Below are 25,272 nucleotides of genomic sequence, written 5' to 3'. Positions count from 1 at the left end.
ATTTTAAGGGTCTAATTATATTAAGCAAAGAAACAACCGTGGTAAGAACAAAATCATCCAGGAGGATAGAAGATATTAATTTTAAGGATCATTGGTTCCACAATTTAGTTTAAACATTTCTTACCCGAGCACCTATCTGCAGTACTATGGGCAACCCAGTGCCTCACTTGGTTTAGGACAGCTCATTTTTCACAAGGAATAGATAAAAAGCAAGGGAATGAATGGGCATATCCACCAAAAACCTACTCTCAGCTCACACACACACACACAGCAGGATTCCACAGACCTAACTGCAAAAAAGCCATACTGCATAAATTACTACAAATCTAAAACAAAGCAAGTAAAAAAAAATCTGAAATGATTCTTGTCCTTTTGCAGGTAAAACCAAAAACGAAACCAAATCACATATGAATAAGTTCTTAAGTTTGGCAAGAACATGTGGGAAGAGTATAGTACAAAAAAAAAAAAAAAAAAAAGGCACCATCTTAAATATTTTAGACCAAAAATAATTCACTCTAGCTATCCATGGAGACCCTTTATCTTCCATACTGGGGTCTCTATTTTCACTGTTGAAATACAATTTAATGTCAATCTATGGTTCCTTAACACAACTATGGGGACGTGGGCAGCCAGCGTTTCCCAACCCGAATCCAATTTTATTACACACCTCATCAAATTCCAAGCATGGAACAAGAAAATCAAACTATATAAATAAGTAACAAAACAATGGAATTGCCCTCAACTAGCTACCAAGCAAGTAAATGAGACTATAGCTCAGCTTTGTTCTGAAGGACCAGCACTCAGTTTTTGTGTCATTCAACCTTCGGCCTAGATGAAGGAACAGTCAAGTAGGGTGCCAACGAAGGCAGCTGCAATAGCTGGCATGCATAAAATGAGTCTGGATAAGTTCCTGGAGATCAGCAATATAGTTTTTAGGTGCTTGTCTATTAGGCGAATGCTATTCTATGGCCTATCTGAAGGTCAGTCCACATAGCACTTAGGTGCTGCTCCGCAGAGATTTTGAATACAGTTTTAAAAATAAAATGAATGACATGCAAAAATAGCTTTTACTAACAGTTCTACAAAAAATGCATTCTATGAAGCAACACATGCAGGAAAAAAAAAGTTAAGAGCAAAAGCATAACGCAGCAAGCCTACTATTAATGCGTTAACAAGAACTTTCACTTTTAAGAAAAAAATCACCTCAGCAGAACTCTGTGCCTGTTTTACATAGCTTTATTTATAGGGGATAATTCTGTAACAGCCCATATAAGGAAGTTGGCAAATATGGTCATAAACTACACTGATTTTCAAAGTAAGTATGCATGCATGTACTTGTGTGTGCATGAGTGTGTGCGTGTGTTCACTTTGAAAATTCTCCCACCAAAAACTACCCACAGACAGTTCCGCCTGCTAATTTGTGTGCAGAAAATTTGAAAAAAAATGTACACACACTTTTACCAAAAGTATGTGCCTAAGTCCAGACCCTTTCCCAAATCCCCACCTCCAGGAATGCTTCCTCTCAGCCCAGATACATTTAATCACCTACAGGGGCATGTGCATGTAAGTTTACCTGCATTTCAGGCCAGCAATTTTATAACAAGTCATTTATTAAGGTAGCGCACTATTTTACCTGCAGAAATGCATCTGAAAATTAACCCGAGTACACATCTTGAATTATATAAATGAAGGGGAAAGGTTTTAGATTAAAGCAGATTAGAATTTAGAAAGGAGGTTTAAAAAAACCCCACCAAGAATGACCACCGCCACATGAAAATAGTTTCTTTGAATTTTAACTATAAATTTTATTCAAATTGTAGATGAAATTTGTTTACTCCCTGGTAAATGGTAAATTTTCCCAATGGCAAAAGGTGAATACTGGAATGCCCCACCACTGCTTTTTAATATACTTACAAACAATATGGACATGGGAACAAGTGAAGTTATTCAGAGTTGTTATATCACAAGAAAATTGTGAGAAATTGCAAGAGGATCTTGCAAAACTGGGAGACCGGGCATGCACATAAAATTTAATATGGACAAGTGCAAAGTGCGCTTAGGGAATAACAACCCAGCTTATAGCTACAAAATACAAGGTTCAACATTAGGAGTCCCATTCAGGAAAAGGATCTAGGCATCACTGATAAATGCAGTAGCATCCAAGAAATCAAATAGAATGCTAGGGATTATTAGGAAAGGAACAGATAATAAAACTGAGAATATCATAATGCCTCTGTATTTATCCATGGTGTGATATCTGCATCTCTGATCACATCTTAAAAAAAAAAAAATGATATAGCAGAGTTAGAAATGGTACAAAGAAGGGCAACCAAAATGATAAAGGGGATGAAAAATTTCGTTATGGGAAAGACTAAAGAGGTTAGGTCTCTACAGCCTGGTGAAGAGATGGTTGAGGGGAGATATGATAAGAGGTCTAATAAAACAAGTGGAGTGAAAGTAGTAAACGTTAATTAGTTGATTACTTTTTCAAAGAGTTCAAAGACTAAGGAACACAATGAAATTACTAAGTGATACATTTAAAAACTTGAGAAACTATTTTTTTTTACTCAATGCATAATTAAGATCTGGAATTCATTGCCAGAGGATGTCATGAAACCTATTAGTGTAGCTGTGTTTAAAAAAGGTTAGGGCAAATTCCTGGAAGAAAAGTCCATACGTTATTAACAGGCCAATACAGTACAGTGCGCTCCAATGGAGCGCACTGTTAGCCGGCATTTGGACGCGCGCTTAACGCGCTGGCTTTACCCCTTATTCAGTAAGGGGTAATAGTGTGTCGAAAACGCGTGTCCAACCCACCCGAACCTAATAGCGCCCGCAACATCCAAATGCATGTTGATGGCCCTATTAGGCCAGTTAGGAAATCATATCTCCAAGGCCATACCCCTCAAGCAAGGTGTCCCACAAGGTTCATCCCTCTCCTCAACCCTTTTCAATATCTACATCTTACCCCTCTGTTACCTCCTTTCTAGCCTCAACCTCCCTCACTATATATACGCTGACTACGTACAGTTGCTCATCCCCATTACCGACTCTCTTTCAAAAACCATGGATATCTGGAAAGATACCCTTCAATCCATAAACAATCTCCTATCTTCCATCCACTTAGCCCTCAATACCACTAAAACTGAAATTATGCTTATCTCACCCCAAAACCAACTGAACCCCTCTCTTCTTTCACACATCCCATTTGCTCAACAAGTCCGAGATCTGGGTATCATTCTCGATGGCCACCTCACACTGAAGAAATTCATCAGTAGTATAATAAAAGATGGATTTTTTAAACTTCACACCCTTAAAAAACTTAAACCTCTACTTCATCCCCCTGACTTCCGTACGGTTCTACAAACCATTATCTTTGCCAAAATCGACTATTGTAATTCCCTTCTCCTCGGACTCCCCAACAATGCCATCCACCCCCTTCAAATACTACAAAATACAACAGCCCGGATTTTGACCAACACTCGCAGACACGACCACATCACACCGGTCCTAAAAGATCTACATTGGCTTCCCATAGCCTCCCGTATTCAATATAAGGCTCTCTCACTCGTTCATAAGGCCTTGTTCAATCCTGAAATGAATTGGTTCAATGACACCCTCCGATTTCACCAAGCCAATAAACCCACTAGACACATTCATCTCGCCACCATGCCCACCACCTCACCCAAACTTTACAAATTAACCTCCACGAGAGCCCGTGCATTATCTATCGCCGGGCCTATTCTCTGGAACACAATGCCAGTTGAACTTCGCCAAGAAGAATGCTCAAAAACCTTCAAGCGCAAGCTCAAGACCTGGCTCTTCACCAAAGCATATACTTAAAGTCCCCGTGCTCTCATCTACACCCTCCCTTCTCTGTCCCCCTTGACTTGGTTTTTCACTATAAGCGGATGAGCCCCCGCTTGAACCGGCTTCTACCTAAGCTTACACCATTCCTCTTCTCCCTCCCTCCTGTGTTACCCTTCCCCCCTCCATTCCCTACCTCTCCCCCTCCCCTTCTCACCTCACCTCTCCCCTTCCCTGAACTATTGTTATTTTATATTATTCCCTATAATTGTACATTTTGTATATACCTGCAATCTTCGCTTACAATAATTTACTAATCTAATTTTATCCTTCTGTCACTTCTTCCCCCCTTTTTTCTCTGCTTTTACTATCTTGTAATCATGTTATTCTAATTTTAGTTTATGTTTTATTTCCCCTTCCTTTCCTCTTGCTCTAGTTATTATGTTCCAATATTTTTTAATTGTATTATGTTAAACCTGTTCGATGTAAAGCGCCGTCACTGGCACTAGTTTCTTGTTACGCTGTGAACCGATGTGATATCTTTGATGAATGTCGGTATATAAAACCGTTAAATAAATAAATAAATAAATAAATTAGGTATTCCCGCGCAATTCAGTAAGTAACATGTGCAGCCAAGCCGCACATTTTACTTTAAGAAATTAGCGCCTACCCAAAGGTAGGTATTAATTTCTCCGGGCACCAGGAAAGTGCACAGAAAAGCAGTAAAAACTGCTTTTCTGTGCACCCTCTGACTTAACATCATGGCGATATTAAGTCGGAGGTCCCAAAAGTTAAAAAAAGTAAAAAAAAAAAAAATTTTGAAAAAGGCCCGCGGCATGGAAACTGGATGCTCAATTTTGCGTCCGGTTTCCAAACCCGTGGCTGTCAGCGGGCTCGAGAACAGACACCGGCAAAATTGAGCGTCGGCTGTCAAACCCGCTGACAGCCGCCGCTCCTGTCCGAAAAGAGGCGCTAGTGTCCCTAGCGCCTCTTTTCGGACGTGTTTTTTACTGTATCGGCCCGTAAGGTGGAATTGCAGACATCCACTGCTTATCCCTGGGGTAAGCAGCATGGAATCTGTCTACCCTTGGGAAACTGCCAGGTACTTATGACCTGGATTAGCCACTGTTGGTAACAGGAAACAGGAAGCTCCGCTGCGATTGTCGTCCGGAGAATGAAGATGAAGCTGTGACTGACAAGAGAGAGGAAGCGCAGGTAATAAATTAACCTGTTGATCGCAAGCGGACAAGCGCAAAGTGCACAGAGAAGAATAACCCAAATTATAGCTACATAATACAAGGTTCAACATTAGGAGTCCCTTTCAGGAAAAGGATCTAGGCATTATTGATAGTACATGCAGCAGCAGCCAAGAAATCAAATAGAATGCTAGGGACTATTAGGAAAGGAATAGAGAATATCAGAATGCCTCTGTTTTGATCCAGATGAACTATTTGCAAACCTCATGTTCTTATGTAAGCAGACTACCACAAGACATGTTTTCCTGATTATTGTGCTTTAGAATTTGAGTAGTAAATGTAAAATAATGAACAAATGTTAAACTCTGCTCAAAGTTCCTCCTGTATTTTATTCAATTAAGTGATTTCATTTTCAAAAGGTTTAATAGAAAACTGTCCATATTTTGGTGATAGATAGAGAAATACTACTGTCTTTTCAGAAAAAGAGCAGTTTTTTTTGTTTTGTTTTTTTTAAGTTTTATATCTGAAGTGCATTGCAATAAATGTCATAAGTATTTGAAAAAGTGGCCTGTGAAAAGCTTAATGAATTAATTTTCAAAGGAATAATGCACCCAAGTAGCTTGAACTCATGCATATGCTATTCTATAGCCACCAATGTTACACACGTTTTTGGTTTCGCCCATATATTTACCTGCTCAAAAAAGGAGTGGTCTAGGGATGTTCCAAAACCAGACCTTGAGATATTTATTCAAATATATTAGGCAACTTATTTGCACAATTTTACATCTGCTAATTATGTAGTGCAATTGATATCACTTATCTGTTATGTGAGATCTGAGTAAACTAGGAGTTCAGGGTATAAGAAGAGTTTCAGGAACTAGAGAGACTGGGTGAACTCATGGAGGTATCCGCAAACTAGTGATTTCAAGTATGTGCATATTTTAAAATATGCTTAACTGCATATAAATCAGGATGTTATACGAACACTGTGTGCAAAATATACATACCTATATTTATAAAATAAGTAGAAAGTACACACTTTCAATGTATTGCAAATAATTGCACATATGTGGTCCACGCACATTAACACAAACGCACAAATATTTGCAATGCATGGAAAGCGTGTACTTTCTACCTGAGTTACAAAATACTAGAGTAGATTTCCACACGTGCTGTATGGGGCCATGCAGAGTTGATTGAAAGTTACCCTTTTAAGATAGCAAATGTTGCTTACCTGATGTAACAGGTGTTCTCACAGGACAGCAGGATGTTAGTCCTCACAAATGGGTGACATCGAGGATGGAGCCCACCACGGAAAACTTCTGTCAAAGTTTAAACAGAACTTTGACTGGCCCCTACTGGGCATGCCCAGCAAGGCACTGACCCTGCAGCCAGCAGGGGTCTCCCTTCAGTCTGATTTTCAAAGCTACAGGCAGTGCCTAGAAAGTAAAAATAAAACGAACCCAACACCGCGGGGAGGCGGGCGGGTTTCGTGAGGACTAACATCCTGCTGTCCTGTGAGAACACCTGTTACATCAGGTAAGCAACATTTGCTTTCTCACAGGACAAGCAGGATGGTTGTCCTCACAAATGGGCGAGTACCGAGTTGAGGATGTCCCGACTTGCACCAAATGTACCCAACGGTGTGCAGCAAGCACAATAAGTGAGGAGAAATTTGGGAAAGGGCATCCGCACCCAACCGGGTAGGTGGAAGGGTGTTGGTACATCAGGTTGGAAAAAGGTTACGCAAGACAGACTGGCCGAAGATGGAGTCCTGTCTTCCAGCTTTGTCCAAACAATAATGGGCTGCAAAGGTATGGAGAGAACTCCAGGTTGCAGCTTTGCAGATGTCAGGAAGCGGCACCGATCGAAGGTGTGCCACTGACGTCGCCATGGCCCTCACAGAGTGTGCTTTAACACGGTCTTGAAAAGGAATGCCAGCTTGCTGATAGCAAAAAGAAATGCAGTCCGCCAACCAGGAAGAAAGAGCCTGCTTACCCACAGGTTGTCCCAGCTTATTAGGATGGAAAGAGACGAATAATTGAGTGCTCTTCCTATGGGAAACTGTACGGTCTAGGTAAAAAGCTAGAGCTCGTTTACAGTCTAGGGTATGCAGGGTCTGCTCTCCAGAGTTGGAGTGGGGCCTGGGAAAAAAGATAGGTAGTATGATGGATTGATTGATATGAAACTCAGAAACTACCTTAGGTAAAAATTTAGGATGAGTGCGGAGTACCGCCCGGTCCTGCAGGAGCTTAGTGTAAGGCGGATAGGTAACTAGGGCCTGCAATTCACTAACCCTGCGAGCTGAAGTGATAGCCAAGAGGAATAACACTTTCCATGTGAGATACTTTAACTCACAGGAGTGCAGAGGTTCGAAAGGAGGTTTCATTAGACGACCAAGAACCAGGTTAAGGTCCCAAGATGGGGCCGGAGGACGTAAGGGTGGCTTCAGATGGAGCAAGCCTTTAAGAAAACGGGTTACTAGGGGTTGTACTGAAATAGGGACACCCTGTACACCTTTATGGAAGGCGGCTACCGCACTGACATGCATTCTGATAGAAGAGGTTTTAAGACCTGATTCAGAGAGATGCCATAAATAGTCCAAGAATTTGGAGATTGGACAGGAAAGGGGATCAAGGGACTGAGAAGTGCACCATGATGTGTACCTTTTCCATTTGTATGAGTAAGACTTTCTTGTGGAAGGCTTTCGTGAAGCTATCAGGACCCGAGAAACGGAATCTGAAAGGTTGAAAGGCTGAAGGACTAACCTTTCAACATCCATGCCGTCAGGGACAAGGCTTGGAGGTTGGGATGGAGGAGGCATCCGTCGTTTTGAGTGAGTAGATGCGGGTCCTTTCCCAGAGGAATGTGCCTGCGGATGGAGAGATCCTGGAGTATTGGAAACCATACTTGGCGTGGCCAGTAGGGTGCTATTAGGATCATGGTTCCCCCGTCGTGGCGTAGCTTCACGAGAGTCTTTGACACAAGAGGAAGTGGAGGGAATGCATAGAGCAGACCGGTTGTCCACTTGAGGGAGAATGCATCCCTCGGCCGAGAGTGCTGGCTCCGAATGAGAGAGCAGTAATCGTCCACTTTGTGGTTCTGAGGGGACGCAAAGAGGTCTATGCGGGGAGAACCCCACTTGTGAAACAGAGAGGTCGTTACCAGAGGATCGAGTGACCACTCGTGTGGTTGGAAGACACGGCTCAGCTGGTCTGCCAATACATTGTCTACTCCCGGCAGGTAAGTGGCCCTGAGGTACATGGAGTGGGAGAGGGCTTCCGCCCAGATCTGCGCAGCTTCCTGACACAGAAGGAAGGAGCCTGTGCCTCCCTGCTTGTTTATGTACCACATGGCCACTTGGTTGTCCGTCTGGATTAAGATTATCTGATGAAAGAGATGATCTTTGAAAGTGCGGAGCGCATAGCGGATTGCTCGAAGTTCCAGGAAATTGATCTGGTGTTCGGCTTCCTCTTTGGACCATAACCCTTGGGTTTGAAAGTCGTCCACATGGGCTCCCCAACCGATGTGAGAAGCGTCGGTGGTTAGGATTACTTGCGGTTCCGGTGGAAGAAAGGGTAAGCCCTGAAGGAGGTTGACCTGAGTCGTCCACCAGGTTAAGGATAGGCGCAGCGCTTGTGTGACTGTGACTATGGAGGACAGAGGCTGAAAAGCTTGAATCCATTGGTGTCGTAGAGTCCATTGTGTTACTCTCATGGCTAGTTGGGTCATGGGAGTGACTTGAACCGAGGATGCCATGTGCCCTAGGAGAATGAGGAACTGGCGAGCCGTGGCAGTGTTCTGAGACTGGAGCTGGCGAGCCAGGGACATTAGGGTGTGGACCCTCTGAAGAGGAAGGTAAGCCTTTGCCTGTAAGGTGTCCAAGTCTGCCCCAAAGAAGGATAAGGTTTGAGACGGGACTAAGCAAGATTTCTCGTAATTGACGAGAAACCCTAAGGAAAGGAGTGTTTGAATTGTCAATTTTAGGGAGGATTGAGCTATCTGCTGGGTGGAGGCCCTGATTAGCCAATCGTCCAGGTATGGGTAGACGTGGACACCTTCCTTCCTTAGGAATGCTGCTACCACTACGAGACATTTGGTAAAGACTCGTGGGGCAGAAGCTAGACCGAAAGGTAGGACACGGTATTGATAATGGTCGTGGCCTACTAGAAACCGCAGATATTTGCGATGGGATTGTGTGATCGCAATGTGGGTATAAGCGTCCTTGAGGTCGAGAGAGCACAGCCAATCCCCTCTTTGTAGCAGAGGGAGCAGCGCGCCTAGGGTTACCATTTTGAATTTCTCTTTTTGAAGATATTTGTTGAGGGCTCGAAGGTCCAAAATGGGACGTAGTCCCCCTGATTTCTTTGGTATTAGGAAGTATCTGGAATAGAATCCCGTGCCTCGTTGAGAGGGAGGAACGGGTTCTATAGCATTTAATTGCAGAAGAAGGGATACTTCCTGTTGTAATTGAGCCAAATGGGTGGATAGACTCCACGCTTGAAGAGGCGGGGAGTCTGCCGGAAGAGATATGAAGTTGAGGTGGTAACCCTGTGCGATAATTGTTAGCACCCACTGATCTGAGGTGATCTGCAACCAAGGTTGTAAAAAATGGTACAGTCGACCTCCTACAGGGATGTCCGGAAGAGGGGTTTGGCATGTGTTCCCTACAGGGGAGTCAAAGTCCAGCCGCAGGCCCAGGAGGAGGGGCTACAGTAGGCCTTTGTTTCCTAGGCTGACGCGGCTGAGGCCTAGTAGAGGATCGAGCTGGACGAGGCCTGGCCGATGGAGGATAATAACGGCGTGGTCGAAAGAATGACTTCTTAGAGTCTTTCTTTTGCGGTTGCTTGGAGGTCAGCTCAGGTGGGACAGATGAGAGTTGTTTCAACGTCTCATGGTGGTCTTTCAATTCCGCCACAATCTGCTGAATTTGCTCTCCAAACAAATTATCGCCTAAGCAGGGTAAATCAGCAAGACGATCCTGAACCTCTGGGCGAAGGTTGGATGATTTTAACCAAGCCCAACGTCTGGCTGAGATGGCTGTGGCTGAAACTTTTGTGGAAGCATCGAATATGTCGTAGGCAGTCCTAATCTCGTGCTTCCCTGCCTCAAATCCCTTGTGAAGAAGGGCTTGAAGCTGCGGTTGGTATTGGTCTGGTAACGTGTCAGCATAGTCTTGCATCTGCTTAAGGATGGCTCTGTTGTACTGAGTCATATAAAGTTGATATGAAGCTATGCGTGAAATCAACATAGCTCCATGATAGACTTTCCGTCCAACACTATCTAGGAACTTGTTGTCCCTGGTAGGCGGGGTAGAAGAGTGTGGCTTAAGACGCTTGGCCTTCTTCTGCGCGGACTCAACCACAACAGAGCGATGATCCAGTTGAGGTTTTTGGAAACCTGGTGCTGACTGGACAAGGTAGGTGGAGTCAGCTTTTTTGTTAACTGGGGACACTGATGAAGGAGATTCCCAGTTTTTCTTGAGCAGATCCAAAAACACCTGGTGTATAGGGATGGAAGCAATGATTTTTGGAGCATCCAGAAATTGAAGGAGTTCCATCATCTGGTGTCTGTCATCAGCTTCAGATTGTAGTTGAAAAGGTACAACTTCTGACATCTCTTTCACAAAATTAATGAAAGAGAGATCCTCAGGAGGAGATCTTTTTCTACTCTCTGTAGGAGATGGTGGCGAAGGCAAATCTGTGTCAGAAGAGGTATCATCATCATCACCCCAGGTATCGTAGGGATCATGTGGGGCTTGTAGCCCTGATGGACTTGGCTGAGGCTCTGAAGGCATCGATGGAAACCGAGGTGGAATCGGTGCCGTAGGTGGAACCAGAAATGGCATCGATGGCTTCGGTGCTGTCGATGGAATCGGTGCCTGGCGTGGAATGGATGGAACCAAAGGATATATCGGTGGAGATATACCAGAAGGCACCGATGGAACCACCCCGGAAGGAGGAATCCGGAACGGTGTTTCTCCTGCCGATGAAAATCCAGTCGGAGACGGTGGTGTTGTCGAAGGCACTGGAATCACCGATGGAAGGGCCGTCATGAGCGCCTCCATGCGGCTCAGTAGCGGTGCTAGCGCTTGTATCAACGGCTCGGTGGTCGGTTCCCTCCTCGGTGGCGAAGCCGGTGCCGGTGTCGGTGCCGGGGGCAGCACTGGAACCGGTGCCGGAGACGGTGCCGATGGAGGTTGCAATTTCTTCATCGCTTTCTCGATGGCCTCCTGGACCAGCCGGTCCAGTTCTGCCCGGAGACCAGGGGTAACCATACCCGGCTCGACGGGAGAGGGAGGCTGAGGCAGGGCCGGAGGGACCACCGTAACCGGTGGGATCACGGCCCCCGCACCCCGGGAGTGTGAGGGTTTCCTCGATGCCTGCGAACGAGACGTGGAGGGTGTCCGGTCTGTTCGCGGCTTCTTTGTCGGTGGCTCGGCTTGAGCAGAGGTCGATGGCTGTGGATCCTCGACAGGCCGAGATTTGTGCCGTCGATAGCAGTGCTTTTCCTTCCGATCCCCTCGCCCATCCGGGGAAGGGACGGGAGTCGACGGCCGAGAAGCGATCGATGGCGGACGGTCACCGGAGGGTTGACGATGATGGTACAACTTTGACGGTGCCGGTTCCGATGACGTCGATGCTATCGATGGTGTTGGGGTGGGTGCATGGAAGAGGAGCCCCATCTTCTCCATCCTGGCTTTGCGACCCTTGGGTGTCATTAAGGCACATGTGGTGCAAGTCAGGACATCATGCTCACTACCCAAACACATCACACAAACCCTGTGGGGGTCTGTGATGGACATAGTCCGGGTACAATCCGGACAACGGCGGAACCCCGTTGCCATGGCCTGAAGCCAAAATTTAGGCTGGGGATCGGTAAGTGCCAACAGGCCTCAAGGGCCAAATTCGACGGTAGTCGATGGAAAAAGGCAAAAAACTTACCGGGTTCCGTAAGATGACTAAAAATTTGTCGAAGGGAGACCCCTGAGGGGCAAATTTTCTTAGGAAATTAATTTCCAAATTCCTGTCAGGAACGTGGTTAGAGAGCTCCTTTCACCGCGTAGCAACTGCTGCGCGGAAAAAAGAAGACTGAAGGGAGACCCCTGCTGGCTGCAGGGTCAGTGCCTTGCTGGGCATGCCCAGTAGGGGCCAGTCAAAGTTCTGTTTAAACTTTGACAGAAGTTTTCCGTGGTGGGCTCCATCCTCGATGTCACCCATTTGTGAGGACAACCATCCTGCTTGTCCTGTGAGAAAACATTTTCTCAAAAATAAATTTTAGAAAGCTTACAAAGCAATGTGCCCTGGGTTAGAATTTCTGGACAAGGAACTTCTAGGAATTTATGAAGCACAGTGGTACAGATTCCCTTTAGTTTTCATTACTTGAGATCCAGAAGAATATGAATAGGGATATACAACGCTCTTTATAAAAAGAGGTTAGCCACCCAATTTACTTAACAAGCAAACAGTTTTTGGAGGTTTGCCGCATCAGTTGGATTCAAACTTTCCCATCAGGTCTATTGAGCCCAGCATCCAGTCTGACAGTGACTCACACCAAAAAGCAGATCCAATTTGTTGTTACTCATGCCCAGCAACTAGTACTGGATTTCCCTAATTAACTGCTTATGGATTTCTCCTCCAGAAATTTGTCCAAACCCTTTTTAAATCCTACTATGTTACTTGTGACCAAATCTGCTTTTGTTCTGCAGGAAAATTCAAGAGTAGATTTCTTTGAATCAGCCAACTCCCTTTGGATTTTCAAATAAATCTAATGGATTCCCCAAAGGATATGTGGCAAATCAAAAAATGGTCAAAACCAAAAATGTGCACTTGAACGTAGGTGTACTGTCCAGAAGATTCACAAAGCAAAGCTTTCATTGATCCAAAGGCATAAGTTTATTTGGGGTTTCAACAAGTGGTGCAGTTAACATCAAGGTCAGTCTCCCGACACAGTCTGTGTTTCAGATTGGCTGCGTCTGGAAGGACAAGCACCTTAAATCTATTAAACATTTAACTTCTAAGAAAGAAGCTTGCAAATAAAAAATGCCCATCCTTACTTAAAGCTGGTTGAATTGTTTACACATGCTTAAAACAATTTTACACAATTGTTTTCAGTTTTTTAATCAAACTTTGAATTTAAGATTTTATATTTCGTAAAGGATTTTTTTTCCAGTCTGGCAGTACATCTATATTAAACAGTTTTATACTAGTTCAATGTGCTTGTATCTTAAAGCACCATTTCTGTTTGAAACAAGATCTTCGTATCTTATTTTGTAGGCACATGTTGATGTATGCTTTGCTAGCACAGAGATTCAGAACCATGTCAAAACTGCCTGCACCATCTTATCTGGCCAGACAATTTGGGTAGGGATCCATCAAACGAGCTGCTGGAAAAGAAGCAAGAAGAGGGCAAAGAGTGTAGATGCTATGCCTTAATCTAATATGAGAAACACTGAAAGGTTTTAGCCTTGGGGTAAATATCCATTCCAACTGGAGAACTCAGGGGGGAAGAGCAGAGGTGGGGTTTGGATGAACATTTAAATTACTTGGACAGAAATGGGAAGGGAAAGAAAAGAGCTAATTCAAAAAAATAAAGTTACCCATTTTTAAGGAAAGTTACATTTTTGTTGAGATATTTTATCTTCCTGAACAAAATTCTTAGCTTTAAAAATATGAACAATCACAATGAAATGAGTAATAAAATACTGCACTTGGAGTTTTCCTACTACAGACTATTTTAATGTAGGAGGTCTTACATGTTAACAAAATTTCCCATTATTTAAACATTGTGACCCAACATAAAATGAATTAGCATCAAGCAAAAAGAAACATGCACCCTTGCACCCCTGAATAGAAAGCTTCAATATTTGAATCCTGGGGAGAGGTCTTTCTTTACACAGGCAACAGGGCTCATAGCCCCAAAATGAGACTGTGTCACTCCACATCAGAGTGGAGAGCAAGCCCAAGAAGGGAAAGCCACATTGGAGAGGAAATAAAATATATATATCTAACTTCTTAGACAGTGGCAGTATTCAAGTCTTGCAGCCCCCGGGGAGACTGCAGGTGAAGTCAGGAAGGTAATTGCATTTTCTGTTGAAAAACCAAATAGAAGTAAAATTAACGAGAGGTATATACCTGGCTGTGCTGGAACCCTGCGGTAATCGACAAACTCCAGAGAAAAGCCAGGATTCATGAGCTTAGGTGACTTGTATTGAGAATTAATAAAATTTAGTGGGCTGCACTGGAACTCTGTATGTAGCAAATGAAAGACAGAGGGGAAAGCCACCTGATAAAAACCTCTGCGCTGACGACAAGTTTGCTTGGAACTATGGACTAATAATTGCAACAGTGGAGAAAAGCCTTGGAGCTTTGGGAAACAGACGTGTCCTCAGCTTTGGTGCTGTTGTAATTAACTAAGTATAACTGTGTTTTGGGAACTGACATAGCTAGACTTAAAAGGGTACTTTTGTGTTTGCTCCACAGGTTTTGGCAGAGCTTGAAGGCAGCTAGGTTTTTCTTTGTTTTGCCCTTTTGTGTTTATGATAGGAAATTAAGCTTCTAATCTTTTAAAATGCCATTTTAAGAGGAAGCTATATTATTACCATGAGCTTGATACTCCAGGCTGATGGGGTGGAAGGGGACTAGCTGGGAGCAGTAGGAGTATGCTACACCCAATGAATAGTATTAATATGGCCTGCTCCATCAAAAGTCACACTAACCTGTAAGCCAATACAAGCAGCTTTCTTTTCCTGCATTTTTCGAATGATCTCAAATCTCATACACTGCCACAAACAAACACTCGTTAGAAAATTTATCTTCCTGCCTGGTCTACATTTAAATCTGAAAGTGTTAAATAAAAAAAAGGATAAAAAATCCCACCATGCTTTTCACCAGTTTTGGACAGACCAGATAGAAATATGATGGCAACAAAAAAAACCAACAACAATCATAACAGGGACACTCTTTCTTATTCACCCCACGAATTCGACGTAATGTCATTAGACCATCATAATAGGCATCACAGTAAGGTAAAATTTATACCGGTGTTACTCAGCCTTATGTTTAATCATGATTAATATGATTAAACATAAGGCTGAGTAACACCGGTATAAATTTTACCTTACTGTGATGCCTATTATGATGGTCTAATGACATTACGTCGAATTCGTGGGGTGAATAAGAAAGAGTGTCCCTGTTATGATTGTTGATGTTTGTATTGGGACCGGGCTTTCAACTGATTAACAAGTTTCACTGAGTGGTATATTAGTGATTAAACAAAAAAAACCATACAGCCTATGTTTGCTTGCAAGTAAGAATTTAAATACTTGAGCAAACGATGGGCCATTTCAAAATTGTGCAATCCAACTGACTTGCAGGCTTTTCGCACCCTTTGCCCTAATTTTGTCCAGTACTTAAATCTTGCCTTTTCATGTTGGTCTTTTAAAAAGTTAGAAAGAAGGATGACAAAGCCTAAAATGACCTACCAGTAGAAGTGAAGGCCAGTACTTTAATGGATTCTGGATAGGCTTGGGAGATATATGAAAGGCTTGAAAATTCAGGTAAACAAAATAGGAGAGGGGAGCAGGTATTGGGTTGAGAATGGAAATGTGCGCGCTCTGGAAGAAGCGCAGTTGGACAGATTGACTGGGCCAAAGGCCAAATCGCCCACCTTGGTTCAAATACAGTGAATATATTTTTACCTAGGGAGTTTGCACCAATTATAAAAGAAAAATTATGCACCTGCTCTTTGTGCAGGAAAAAGAAAGGATAGGAAAATGTTTTAAAAACACGTAGATGTGAACACACAATCTGTTTTCCTCCAACCTAAATGCGCACTTAGGAATGCCTCCTTACAATGCAGGTAAAAATAGAACATATACTTCTACCCACAGTGAGGATGGGCAATTTCCAAAAAGCCAATTTATTATTTTATTTATTTTTAACTTTTATATACCGACATTCTTGCATTAAATGCAAATCATGCCGGTTTACAGTGAAACAGAAAAAGCAGGAAAAAATTCCTTAGTCGAATACAATGAAACAGCTTAGTTAACATAGGAAACAAATATACATTTTTACATATACACAAAGGTTTGCACGAATTTGAGGATTTAAAAAAAAAAAAAAAAAAAAAAAGACACAAAGGGTTTTATCCGCAGAAATCTGCTTTGAAAAAGTGCTCTCATTTTATCTTACACAGAATGTTGGTAAGGTCTTGCTGTTCAGGAGACTCCACATAAGCCAAGGGTAGGAAGTGAAAGTATTTTGGTTACCATAGGGACTTGAGCTACTGTGCTGGTTTATAGGTCGCCTGGGATAAAAGGATCTTCTTTAAAGAGAATTATAGATTTTATTTCCATACGACACTTGACCTATCCTTGATTGCTGTTGCTTGGGGATTTTAATGTTAGAGTACATTGTGGGTTAACAAAGTGTGGTTAAAGAATTTTCAGGGTGATCCAGTACCGAGCGGTAGGAAGAGCTTCGTTAGTGCCTACGGCACCCACGGTTACCGCCCGCACAGTGCAGCTCACCTACCGCTCGATCCTGAAGCCTAATTATATGTAAATGTAAGCCGCGTCCGAAAAGCCTTAGGCCCACGCAACCAGGATACTGGATAGAGCGCCTATACAGGATCCTGGGTGCGCGGGCCTAAGGCTTCACGCCACGCTGGTATCTGTCATTTCAAATGTCATTTGAAATGACAGATACCAGGAAGCAACGGCGGCGACAGCGCAGAAGCAACGGCGAAGCGACTTGTCAGTGTCCCCCCTCCTCTCGGAGCAGGGCGCGAAAAGCCGCCTTGCTCTGGGAGGAGGGGGGACACTGACAGCGACGAAGCTTTCCCCCAGCCCGGACACCGGCGAAGCCAGAAGACAGCGGCGGAGAAACGGCGAAGCGACTTTTCAGTGTCCCCCCTCCTCTCGGAGCAGGGCGCGAAAAGCCGCCTTGCTCCGAGAGGAGGGGGGACACTGACAGCGGCGAAGCAACTTACTTTTCTGAAGCCATCATCAGGAACACATGCGATCGTAGCTCCTCCCGATGAAGACAAAGATGGCCGCCTGCACGGGGAAAGCGTGCAATTGGCCGCTGAAGACGTGACGTCACGACATCACGTCTTCAGCGGCCAATTGCACGCTTTCCCCGTGCAGGCGGCCATCTTTGTCTTCATCGGGAGGAGCTACGATCGCATGTGTTCCTGATGATGGCTTCAGAAAAGTAAGTTGCTTCGCCGCTGTCAGTGTCCCCCCTCCTCTCGGAGCAAGGCGGCTTTTCGCGCCCTGCTCCGAGAGGAGGGGGGACACTGAAAAGTCGTTTCGCCGCTGTCTTCGCCGTTGTCAGTGTCCCCCCTCCTCCCGGAGCAAGGCGGCTTTTCCGCCCTGCTCCGAGAGGAGGGGGGACACTGAAAAGTCGTTTCGCCGTTTTCTCCGCCGCTGTCTTCTGGCTTCGCCAGTGTCCGGGCTGGGGGAAAGCTTCGTCGCTGTCAGTGTCCCCCCTCCTCCCAGAGCAAGGCGGCTTTTCGCGCCCTGCTCCGAGAGGAGGGGGGACACTGAAAAGTCGCTTCGCCGCTGTCTTCGCCGTTGCTTCGCCGCTGTCAGTGTCCCCCCTCCTCCCGGAGCAAGGCGGCTTTTCCGCCCTGCTCCGAGAGGAGGAGGGACACTGAAAAGTCGCTTTGCCGTTGCAGTCTCCGTGGCAGCCCCAGTCCGGACATCGGAGGGGGGCTGCAACGTTTTTTTCGCTTTTTTTTTTTGGGGGGGGCTTCGGGAGCAGGGGAGAGGCCTGGGGCTGCCACGGAGACCGGCACCCATGATCGCGGCGGGGGCAGGTGAGCGGGGGCTGGGGGAAAGCTTTCCACCTACCCTTACCCATGCCTCTACCGCCTGGGTCAGGGTAGGCGGTAAGTTTGCAGGTTAAACGCGCGACAAAACGGCAGGGAAAGGTAGCGTTAGTCGGGGCGCGGGTTACGGGATGCTAGGTGAATAGCTAATTCGCTCGTTTGCATGCAATATCGCGCTAATTCGCTCGTTTGCATGCAATATGCATGCCGCGGGCGGAAGGGGTTGCCCAGGGAATTTAGGCCGCGGTAGGAGTAGGTTAAAGGGGATTCGGGATCGCAGGAAGGGCTAATGCGGCCGAAAACAAAGTTAAAAACGGCTTAGGAGCAGGGTAAACGCTGCCGCACTTTACAGGATAGGCCTGTTTGAGAGCAACTTTGGCAACAGGTTTTTCCCAGTTAGTGGGTTGACCTACTCATTGCACTGGCTGTAGCCTTGAATTTGGCATTTGTCCCCCCTGATTTACATAGTAACACAGTAGCATAGTAATGACGGCAGAAAAAGACAAGAAAAAGATTTAGCTCCGAATAATTTGGTACAGGAGCATCATTTAGAGGAAATGATATTGTCAGATCATTTCTTGATGTCTTTCAAATTTTTGGGACATAAGTCATCCTCTGGTAAACATAGGAGTATTAAGCATCACTCTATGAGAGCCAATGATTTAAGTTTATTTGGGGTTGAATGAGAGAAGATGAAAAATAGTGTGGATAGTAGTTCGACTAATGTCCTGGTTGAGTCATTGGGGGTGAAATTAACAGCTGTATTAGATATACTTGCTCCATCTAAGGTGTAGTCACTTCCTTTACTGCAGAAGCAGGTTCATGGTTTTCTGCATCTTTAGTAGAGAAATGTACTATGCGGCGTGCTGAAAGGAGATTGTATAAGGCAAAGAATCAGCCATGGATAGAGTTTAACAGCTAAATGCCTATACAAACAGGAATTTGAAGAAAATAGAAGGCAACTTCAAGTTTCTGTGAACTGCCCCAAAGCTTTGTTTGAATTGGTGTTGGTTTAATGGAACCTGTAAGAGAAAAAGTTAGTGCAGAGATGGCGGATTGTAACAGTTTTGACACCTCTTATAGTGATAAGCTGGCTCAAATACGGATGAGGCTGCAGACTGTTCTGCAGCTTGAATCAATTGCCCCTATAAACTAAAGGGAGTCCTAACATGGGATGCTTTTGAACCAATGGCTTCAAGAGATGGAAGATTAGCGGTTTTGAAGTCTTCAGCCCACTGGTGTTGGTCCACTTTGGGTTTGACAGAATATGGGGGGAGATCAGGGTCATTACGACCCTAGTTAGTTTTTCTCTGGAGGAAGGGGTGATGCCAGTTCAATCCAGGAAGGGGATTGTGTGCCCTGTCTTGAAAGCTTCTCATCTGCCTCTTAAGGACCCGGCCAGCTTTCACCCAATTTCTATACTCCCCATCTTTGTGTAAAGTCCTAGAATGGGTGATATTGACCCAGCTAGTAAACTGTGGAGGATAATAAGATCTTAAATAAGAGTCAATATGGGTTTTGTAGGAGGACAAGGAATGGAGACCTTGTGGTATTCATCTGTGACTTCATCTTGCGAGAACTAGATTAGAAGTGTACCGTTATAGTAGTTTTTATTAGCTATAACCTCAGCTTTAATTCTCTTTCCCATTCTATTTTGCTGCAAAGGATGAGAGAAGTGGGTAATGGTGGTACAGTCTATGGTTTGTTTAGTTCTGTTTTGGATGATTGGGTGCAGCAGCTTTGTATAGGGGACCATTGTTCTCCTTGGCTCCAGTGATTTCTGGTGCCGCGCCCCCCCCCAGGATTCTTCTTTGCTCCCAGTCCTTTTTAATCTTGGTTTGCTCCCCCTTTGTCATCTGCTGCAAGAATTAGGGGTTTAATTTATGATTTACACTGACAACATCCATATGATGTTTCCTGTTAGGGGGGGCTGTGGAGAATACTTTATTCATAAGGTCCTTCGCAGAGTTAAATATTTGGATGAATTCAAATAGTCTGTTATTAAATGTTTATTTTTATTGATGAATCACAACTTTTTACATTAGTAAAGCAGAGTGATGTATCTAAGCTAGATTCTTCGATTCTTAAGGGGAAAGGTGGATAGTTATCCTACTCTATTTTTAGATGGCTTAGTTCTTCCCATATTGGCCTTGGTCAGGAATCCAGAGGTGTGGTTGGATTCTCATGTCTCCCTTCTGGAGCAATTATCCTCTGTAGTACACTCAAGTTTGTTTTTTTTTTTCAAGTACTGCAAACTGTGCCATCTAAAGTATATTTCATTTAAGGGGGAATTCAGGATTATTATCCAGACTTTTGTGTTTTCCACCTTAGACTATTGCAATACCCTCTACATGGGTTTGCCCAATTGTCAGTGGAAGGATTTGCAATTAAGTCTTAAATGCAGCTGCCCGCTTGTTAACCAGAACCCCAGTTAGGAAGCACATTACCCCACTGCTGAAAACATTGCATTGGCTCCCAGTCTGTCAGAGAATTAAGTTTAAGTTGTTAACGCTGATGCTTAGGGCTATTCATGGGGAAGGGCCAGATTAAAGAGCTCTGTTTTCTAGGCATGTTCCAGCACACCTGTTGAAATCAGCAGGAGCTTCCTTGTTAATGGTCCCAGGAGTTAAAACAAGGAACAGAGCTTTTTCCTGGACTGCCCCATTATTGTGGAACAGCCTTCCTGAGTAGGTCTGGCAGTTAGAGGATTACAGTATTTTTGAAAACAGCTGTTGTGGGGAGCTTTTGATTGACTTGAAATTGTTTTAACTTGTGTTTTATTGATGTACAGTGGTTTTTATGAATATTTTGTAAGCTGCCCAGAACAAGTGTCTGGGAATGGGCAGGGTATAAATTGCTGTAAATAAATAAGTCATAAAAAGCTATTTACAGTGCAAAAATTACTTCTGTTGCATAACTAGCAGCTCCAAAGCCTTCCATATTGAAGCAGCATGCATGCACCGTTATCTGTAGGCTGCAGCCCAGTTTCTCACTGCTGCTTCTGGTGTGCATGCAAGATATCACAGCTGGCACAATGATGCACTGAACAGATTATAGAAAGGGTTTTCACCTTTCAAGCACAGACTTACCCATCATCAAAGGAAAGCTTTTGAAGCAGTCTGAGAAACCAGAGAAAACCAAAAATTGATATTCTAGTTTTGTGTGTGTGTGTATAAGCAATTATCCTCTGAGCAAATACATTTAAGAACACATGAAAAAGCAGCTTGAAAATGAAAAAGCTTAAAGCAAAAATATATGGCCACACAACCAAAGTAAGCTCATAATAATCTAATGCAGCACATACGGTAATGATGCTTGGAGTCTAGATATAAAGTTTATTGAACAGCAAATACAGTTCTCCTCTGTATCAATAATACTTGCAGTTAAATGGTTAAGCATGAAAGTCCAAAGCAACAAAAAAAAAAAAAAGCCACTGTAAAAACAAAAAAAATCACACAAATTCAGGCAGAAAAATGAACATATGCAATACTGCACAAAGTGGAATTTTTAAATCATGGCAAATAAGGTCAATTTTCTATGATCAACTCATCATTAAGATAAGTTTCCAACCAAGATTTCCTCGAGAGCTAAACAAAAGAAAAAAAACTTGCTTGCAAGCATAATTCAGAAAATTACTGAGAAGTGACATTTCTTACTGTTATCAAAGCCCATACACTGAAGAAAAGGTGTAAGGCAAAACACAGGATAATTTATCTTAAAAGTAGTCCTCATGACCTCTTCAAGAGGTGGTCTTGCAAAACTCATTACACCATCCAAATATAAAGGAAAAAAATAACTTTGCATAGCTTTGCATAATTCATTTGCAACTTGGATATAGTCAATGTCAAACAGTTCATATAAAAAGGTAACTCCCTACAGCAACAAATTATTAATTTGCATTATGGATTGCACCTCACAGAAATACTGAGCATGCAAAGGCTACATTGTTCAGCTACGGTGCAGGCACAATCTGACCTCTCAAGCATTTGCCGTTTCTTGTGCTTCACTCTGCTAGCCTCTCGGATGGACTCCCATTTTTTCCAGTCCTCCTCACTGCAAGGGCCTGGAGTGAAATTGCTTCTTTGCACAGAACCTGCAACTTGCCAAGAACCAATCTTTCTAGCCAGCATATCATCTTTCTTTCGTTGCTCTGAAGGTACTATAATCCTACTTTGACGACATTCCTTCCTAGATTCAGAGGTCTTCCTAATCGGGCAGAGAAATTTTGCTTGTATTTCCTCTGGGAGGGTCCACGGCTCTGGAAATGGTACAGGGTGGTATTTATCTGGTGCACCTGACAAAGGCACCTCTTTTTTCTGTCTCTGACCTCTGCGAACAATCATGTCATCCTTCTCCAAGTCTGGAATCTCACCATCACCATCCTTTGGCTGTAGTATTATGTCTTTTTCTATATGACATTCTCGGGCAGGGGTTCTTCGATAAGCCACAGTTGGATTAATATGGAAAGCTCCAATTTTACGTGCAAACAGGTCGTCATTTTCCAAATCTGGATCCAAATACCCATTCATAATGCCCTCTCTCTTATATGCTGGTATAAAAGCATCCTTTGTGTAAGTTACAACCCTGGGGCCAGAAGTGGGGTCAGGTTTGGGTTTAGTTTTAGAAGAGAGGAAATCAGCAGAGAATTTTTGTAAGGCTTGTAGTATTGAAAACTGACTGAAGTAAGGAAAAGAACAAAGAAGGAAGGAAGAACCTCATTAGAGTGCAGAGGAAGAACACATTAAGACAACATTTACAGGGAGTCTGAGCAGAACAGAACTACCTTCTGTTACAGGTTCACTCTTGTGTGCATAAAGTAAAATACAAGGTCAGAAGCCCCAGGCCCCCTTTCCCTGGGGAGGTTCTCTAGTCTGAAACACAAAACTCAAACCAGCATCCTACAGACAGCATCTGTTACCTAAAGCACTACACACCACACTCATACTCCAAGTCTGCACAACTGCAGATGCCAGGATAAACAATATTGTTATTAATATGAGCTTGTGCTTCTAAAAGCAGTGCAAGAGAAATAACACAGATATAGCAGATACATTTGCAATAATGCTTACTTATGATTATTAGGATGGTAGCCAAGTCTGGTCTATCAGATGAGAATTCTCTTGCTGTCTGACCCTCTCCCTCCCCTTTGTCTGTTTTACCCTTTTGATTTGCACATCTGAAACCATGTTTTGAGAAACACATACAGTTTTCTCAAAAAAAAAAACACAGTGAAGAGTGAGAAACAGCTCACTATCTTGTGACTAACTCCCTCACCACATCTTTTTACTTCTTCTATTCTTACAGTTGCTTTGCAGTCCCATGATGTGGGGTAAGTGTGAGACTAGGGGATGCTCCATGAAAGTAGTAAATGGCATATTTAAAACAAATCATAGAAAGTATTTTGTCACTCAGTACACAAATCAAGCTATAGAATCTATCGCCGGAGGATGTGGTAAAGGCAGCTAACATAGTGGGGTTAAAAGAGTGTGGACAAGTTTCTGAAGGAAAAGTTTATAAACAGTTATTAGCCAGGCAGACTTGGGAAAGCCAGTGCTTATCCCTGGGCATGAGATACAAGAAACAGATCAACTATTAGGGATCTGCCAGATACAGTAGCTAGTTTGGGTCAGAAGTATGAGACAGAATGCTGGCTTTATGGATTTTGATCTGACCAGGGATTTCTTATATTCTTATAAATATACCCTAAGTCTGACAAGCTTGGTTTAGGATGTATGCAGAAGATAGGCCTCACTGGACTCTATACTCATACCAATCCCATGACTATAAAACAATTGAGTCCAGAAGTAGTAAATAAAGATATGGGGAAGGAGTTCTCACCCTGGTCCATGTTTTGGGAAAGTTATAGGAGTTTTCTCAAAACAAGCTTTCAGATGTACAGACAAAAAGGGCATAATTAACAGAAGCATAGAAAGGTGCTGGGCTGAGGGAAAGAGAAACCTTGGTTGAGCCATCCTCAACTGAGGATGGCTCAACTGATTTGTTTTATATTATTGCAACTATTGTCTTTGCAGTATCTGTATATTATTTCTATTGCACCTTTTTTAGAAGCGTAACTTAGCAATAATAATAAATTCACTTTTTAGCCTGGCATCCACAATTATCCTGACTCAGTGTGAATATGGTGTGTAGTGTTTTGGGTGATAGATACTGTTACGGGAGGCTGCCTGCAGAATATTAATGTTGGGTGTTGTGTTTCAGAATAGAGAATCTCCCCAGGGAAGTTTTTTGGCCTTGTGTTTTACTTTACACACACAATAAACCTGTAACACCTTTCAGATGTGTAATGATGCCTCGGTCTGTACTATTACTATATTAATGTTGCACATCATACATTTGTAGAAATTTTAGTAACAGATGCTGCTAATATATAATGCACACTATGTGTCCCTAAACTTTAAATACAAGCTCTCCACATTTCCTCTTATTCTCCTGATCTGACAAGACAACATACAGCTGCAGACTATGCTTTAAGCCACAGGACACAAGACTGGTCAAAGTCATGCATGTATATAAACCTTGGCTGATCAGAAGTATCAGCAGCTCCCCCCCGTGCGTTTTCTGAAGATTTTGCAGCCGGTGTTGCAATGCGAGAGCCTGAATCTCTTCTGAACTCCACGTTTGAATTACGCTTCACTCTCTGTTCGCCGCTAATGATTTGGCTTCTCTCACATTCCGAGTCATCATCTTCAGACTCGGACCTCCTACTATAGAGCAATTAGGAAATAAAAGAAAGAGCTGAAGAGAAGGTGTGCCACTTTACTCAGCAGGCATACAACATGCACAGCTGACCTAGGAACAGGGATATCCAATTTCATACTATATATATATATATATATATATAGTTAGTGTTAAATTTAAAAAAATCACAAAAGGAATCAAGTGGCTTATTTTAATTTTCACGTTTAAGTAGTTGCCCGAGATATTAAGAGAGCAAAGGCAGCTTTAGTAAAAGCAGTATTTTAACCCAGCTAATTAGAAAGTCAGCTAGGCTGAAATGATCCTCCCAGGGTGTGTGTATAGCACCAAGATAGCATTATACACACCTGGCTAGATAAACAAAACAGAGTTCATTTGTGCCAAGAACTTTCTGTTCCTTTACACTGGTGCTCCAAAACCCCTGCTCGTCCTATCAAACTGAACCCCCAAGAGGGATTTTACCACCTAACTTAATCTCTACCAACCTGCTCCCTCACCCCTACTCTTCCCCAACCCCCTTCCCCCCAAAAAAAGGCAAAAATACCTTAATATTTTTCTCCTAAGAATGGTGTGTAAATATTTTTTTGCAATAGAATGCAATTAGAACATTCCAATACAGCTTTAGGATGGGTACAGTCTAAAATGCTATATTAAACTGAAGATAAAATCAAACTATCAGTTCAGAAATGAAAGGAATTAAGAAAAGCAAAGATAT

General features: G+C 43.3%; 1 protein-coding gene across 1 annotated transcript in view; it reads right to left on the bottom strand.

Moving 5' to 3' along the window:
* LMO7 (LIM domain 7) overlaps positions 1–25,272 on the bottom strand; it is a 374,915-nt gene that overhangs the window by 79,537 nt on the left and 270,106 nt on the right. Inside the window, exons 11-13 of the mRNA XM_029603031.1 lie at positions 24,377–24,565; positions 21,816–22,517; positions 20,930–20,959 (exon numbers count right to left, since the gene is read on the bottom strand). Coding sequence (XP_029458891.1) covers positions 20,930–20,959; positions 21,816–22,517; positions 24,377–24,565 — 921 coding nt within the window. The remainder of the gene's footprint in view (positions 1–20,929; positions 20,960–21,815; positions 22,518–24,376; positions 24,566–25,272) is intronic.

Source organism: Rhinatrema bivittatum, chromosome 5 (assembly GCF_901001135.1).
Source record: "Rhinatrema bivittatum chromosome 5, aRhiBiv1.1, whole genome shotgun sequence".
Classification (NCBI taxonomy): domain Eukaryota; kingdom Metazoa; phylum Chordata; class Amphibia; order Gymnophiona; family Rhinatrematidae; genus Rhinatrema; species Rhinatrema bivittatum.
The sequence above is the reverse complement of the archived record's forward strand: the minus strand, read 5'-3'. Positions and strand labels throughout refer to the sequence as shown.